The 4,912-nt window shown below is 40.1% G+C and overlaps 1 protein-coding gene across 1 annotated transcript; it reads left to right on the top strand.

Moving 5' to 3' along the window:
* On the top strand, positions 3,027-3,819 carry LOC109851033 (pathogenesis-related protein 1-like). Its single transcript, XM_020421140.1, has 2 exons — positions 3,027-3,276; positions 3,335-3,819. The coding sequence occupies exons 1-2, from the start codon at positions 3,093-3,095 to the stop codon at positions 3,610-3,612; spliced, it is 462 nt and encodes a 153-aa protein (XP_020276729.1). The 5' UTR covers positions 3,027-3,092; the 3' UTR covers positions 3,613-3,819.

The raw sequence follows: 4,912 nt of genomic DNA, 5'->3' as shown, positions 1-4,912 counted from the left end.
TGTATCTCGATACCATGCTCACCGCCTGTGACAAATCTGGTCTCGTACATACCATTGCGTACATCAAGCTCCCAACCGCGCTCGCATATGGAGTCTTCGACATCAACTCACGATCTTCAACTGACTTCGGTGAAAGACCAGCTGAAAGCTTCAAATGGGCTCCCAATGGTACACTAACTGGCTTCGTATCCATGCTAACATGGAATCGCTGTAGAACCTTCTTCAAATAAGCCACCTGTGTCAAACAAATTCTGCCCTTCTTCTTGTCTCTGCCGATCTCCATCCCTAGAATGCGCTTCGCCTCACCCAAGTCTTTCATCTCAAACTCATTTGATAGCTGAACTTTCAACTCATCTATAGCCGACCTGGAAATAGAGGCAACCAACATGTCATCGACATAGAGCAACAAATAAATATACGCACCTCCTTTCAACTTGCGAAAATATACGCAAGGATCAGAGGCAACCAACATGTCATCGACATAAAGTAACAAATAGATGTACGCACCTCCTTTCAACTTGCGAAAATATACGCAAGGATCAAACTGGCTCCGAGTGTACGAATGACCAAGCATAAAACCATCGAATCGCCTATACCATTGTCGAGGAGACTGCTTCAAACCGTATAGCGATTTCTTCAGTTTGCAAACTAATTTTTCCTTCCCTGCAGCTCGGAATCCCAATGGCTGAGTCATATATATTTCTTCATCAAGATCACCATGAAGAAATGTCGTCTTCACATCCAACTGATCTAACTCCAAACCATACTGTGCCACCAAAGCTAGCAAAATCCGAATCGAAGAATGCTTCACCACCGGAGAGAAAACCTCATTATAGTCAATACCTTCCTCCTGTGCATAGCCCTTCGCAACCAACCTAGCCTTGAACCTCAATGGAGTGCCTTCAATGCCCTCCTTCTTCGTGTATACCCACTTGCAACCAATTGCCTTCCGCCCCTTTGGAAGCTCAACAAGCTCCCATGTATCGTTCTTATGAGGAGATTCCATCTCCTCCTGCATAGCCACCTGCCACGAATCAGCCTCCGAACTCTGCTCGGCCTCTCTGAATGTAGTAGGCACCAACTCATCGATACTCTCCACCGGAAGTGCATATGTATGTTTCTCCTTTGTCTCCTAGCCGTAATAGAATCCTGAACCTGAGCCGTCGGTTCCTGATCCTGCACATTTGTACTCGTATCCTCCGTGTCATCATCGTGCTCGCCTGGCGTCACCTCAGTCGGCACCTGCATGGATACTGTACCATCTGGACGATGTGGAGCTGCATCGATCTCTACCACCTGCGATATCTCCTCCGTCGGGTCGCTCTCCACCTGGTGAGAGCTGGAAAGCTTCAAGATAGAAGCCTCATCGAATGTGACGTCCCTACTCAGCACAATCTTCTTATCCACTGGATCCCAAAGCTTGTATCCCTTGACACCACGTTTGAATCCTACAAATATGGCCTTCCTAGCTCGAGGTTCTAATTTATCAGTTCTAACATGATAATATGCAGGGCACCCGAATACCTTGAGCTGGTCATAATCATGTGCTGGCTTTCCCGACCACATCTCCATAGGGGTTTTCCCCTCAATCGCAGATGAAGGCAGCCTATTAATGAGGTGGCTCGCATATGTAAGTGCCTCAGCCCAAAAGATCTTCTCCAAACCACTCTGCGACAATAAGCATCGGATCTTCTCCAGTAAAGACCGATTCAACCTCTCTGCCACCCCATTTTGCTGCGGTGTATGAGTTTCTATCTTAGAAATATTATCAACGAAGCTTCATCACTCACAATTTCTACTACGAAACAACATACACGTCAAGGCAGAATTTTAATTATGTATTTTATTTATTGATCTTTATATATAACATGCTGACAATGCACATTTTGCTTTTCTTGTTCTTGGCCCACTCTTTGTTGCGACTCGTTAGACCTACAATCTCCACAAAAGATTAACGGAGTGATTACTGGCTTGATTGGCTCTTTTAGTTTTGGTAAACCACATTAAGAGCTTAGAAAACTGGATTTGATATAAATATGTCCGGACCTCGTTCAACAAAAAGCAAAGCGTAATTAATTTGGTCCAATTAGCAATGAACCTCCTTCAATCACAATTGTAGATATCTCAAATTAAATGTGATACATTAACAAATCGCTCGTATGAGTTATACAGGACCAACTCAAAGGAGTGGATTTTTTTACTTTGAACTTTGGGGAATGATGAGATCATCAACGCATAGGAGGAACTCGTGCGGACAAATTCTCATACGAGGAGTCACATTTGCCTGCCTCCGCATCGCAGTTGTCTATTTGAAACTCCAATTGTAGACCCATCATTCAGGAGTTGAGTTGAATATGCTTAGCTAGTGATAGCCTCGAATCACAATTGCCGGTTCCGCGTTGTACCTAAAACCAATTGATTATCCCTGTACGGACTGCAGAGGTAATTGGGTACATAAGTAAATAAGATTTGATTCATAATTTTACTAGGTTTTCCTCTTCTCTTAAACAAACTGATTTTCTACCACAGTACTAATTATCCAAGATTTATGCACATCGATCTTTCAGGTTGTGCCTTACGAAGATTTTTAATAGTTTATATTTGAGCCTACATGGGGCTTGCTATAGCTAATGTTTTCCTTCATAATGATCCCTTCGACCAATCTCAATCATAGAACAACGAATCTAGAGTTCTACTACAAAATCAAAAAGTCATTGGACAGGTACTAGCGTAGGCACCGTCAGCACGTAGATAATCGAATAAACTATCTAATTTCTAGAAGCCTTGGCATGTGTTTCGTTTCCTACGACTTAATTTTGTTATTATTTTGTCCCATTCAGAGAGATACTTTTTATGTTTGCTAATAAATCTAACCAAAGATTAAAATATTATCTCAACAACTCTGGCCATCTTTGAATGGTTCTTCTCACCTGCACTGGAGACCGATGCACCTAATTGGATACGCATGCACCCTAGCTACCCCTCCCCATCTATAAAAGCCCGTCCAGAGCCCACCCATCTTCCATCAAAAACTTCTCATCTTGTTAATTGACAAAGCTAGCTAGGTTCTTTTACAAACTTATAAAGGCAATATGAGTTCTAGCGCTGTCAGCCATGAGATCGAGTCCTCAGTCTCAGCTGCTCGCCTTTTCAAGGCTTCAATGATTGAATGGCATAACCTCGCTCCTAAGATCCTGCCTGAAATTGTGTCAAGTGCTAGTGTTGTCGCAGTTGATGGTGGCGTGGGTAGCATTAGGCAGATCAATTTTACCTCAGGTTTAACCATTAATCCCATCTTAATTAATTGAAAACGTACTATTATCAATTCCGTTAGTACTAAATTATCTAATGCTAGTAGACGAGGCTAATTTTGAGTGCAAGAGTAGCCTAATTGAAGGTGGTGATCTTGGTACGAAGCTTGAGTCAGCCTCTTCTCATTTCAAGCTCGTGCCGTCGAGCAATGGTGGATGTGTTGTTAAGCTTGAGGGTACTTTCAAGGTTCTCCCTGGAGTTGAAACGACCGACGAGGTTGCAAAGGGAAAAGAGATGATGACAAATGCTATCAAGGCCGCAGAAGCCTACCTTGTCGCGAATCCCACTGCCTACGCTTGATGATTCATGCTTTTGCGTTGAGTCTCTCAGTCCGGTACACGTTGTTGAATCAGTAATAATATGGAGAGATCTTGTATGCCTGAGTGTTTAAGTAGCTTTGTTTAATTCTTCATGTTTGAATGTTATTTGTGTGGAGTTGCCCTATGCTTGTGTACGTCCTTGTTTGCAATAATAAACTAAAACATGCTCTTTCTGTTTTGCTCTTTACCGTTTCTTTTCGGATTTTCTATGAATATGTAATCGTAATTTGAATCAGATTAGATTATCTATAAATAAGTTGATTGTGGGGACTAGTCTTTAATGGAAGTGAGGATAATAGACTAGAATAGGGCAAGTGTTAAAAGTTGGAATAAAACCTTATTAGCAACACAACTGATAATATTATAGACAGTGTAAAACCAAGTCACGATTCCACTAACAATCTATAATGACTTAAGTTAATCTCAAACCCTAATCCCACCTCTTTTTGTTATTTATGTTCTCTCTTTTATATTATCTTAATTGGCTGCCAAAAGTACATATTAATAAGACAAAGTTTTCATCTTTTTAGGCCAAATTTAAAAAAGTACATACACTATATTAATATTGAATTTACATTTTCTTTCAGGAATGGATCCCATTGAAACACTCACCAATGGGCATTAATGTAGTGCAGAAGTGATAAACCTTAAAATCCACCAAGGGAGTTCTTCGAATCCGCAAAGAACGATCTCCGAATCCATGAAGAACTTCGAATCCATGAATAAAAATAATATAATGGAAATTTATTGATAATAGTGGTCTTCCCATGAGGATTATAACCATTTTTCTTAAACAAAAAAAATAAAGCCTACTATAATAGGAATAGAGATTCATAAAAGAAAAATTTAAAGCAACCTAAAAGACTCCCCATAATAGAGGAAATAAATTACTCCAAATTGAATCAAGATTGAATTTGTCTCCTAACCTAAATAGACTCTAACTTTATTACTAAGGTTAACTAAAAGATCTACAAAAAATGGGTACTGCTCATAAAATTTTGGAAATTTGACAATCTAGTTGGTTCTATCCCATCAATAGGTGATTTACATAGATGATATATTAGAATATTCTTTCTGAATTGGAAGATATGGTTGATCTTTGCGGACAGGTCAATAATGAATATGTATCTGTGTTTGGCTCGTGATGGTTATATTCCTCCATGAATTTATTTACTATGCATCCTACATTACCCCTTGTTGAAAGATGTTGGCCCCAAGCTAATATTTATTTAAATAGTAGCTTTCTTGATTAAAGAACGTTTCTTTTCCTGTGTTGATCA

Source organism: Asparagus officinalis, chromosome 7 (genome assembly GCF_001876935.1).
Source record: "Asparagus officinalis chromosome 7, Aspof.V1, whole genome shotgun sequence".
Lineage (NCBI taxonomy): Eukaryota > Viridiplantae > Streptophyta > Magnoliopsida > Asparagales > Asparagaceae > Asparagus > Asparagus officinalis.
Note: the sequence above shows the minus strand (reverse complement) of the source record. Positions and strands in the feature narration are given on the sequence as shown.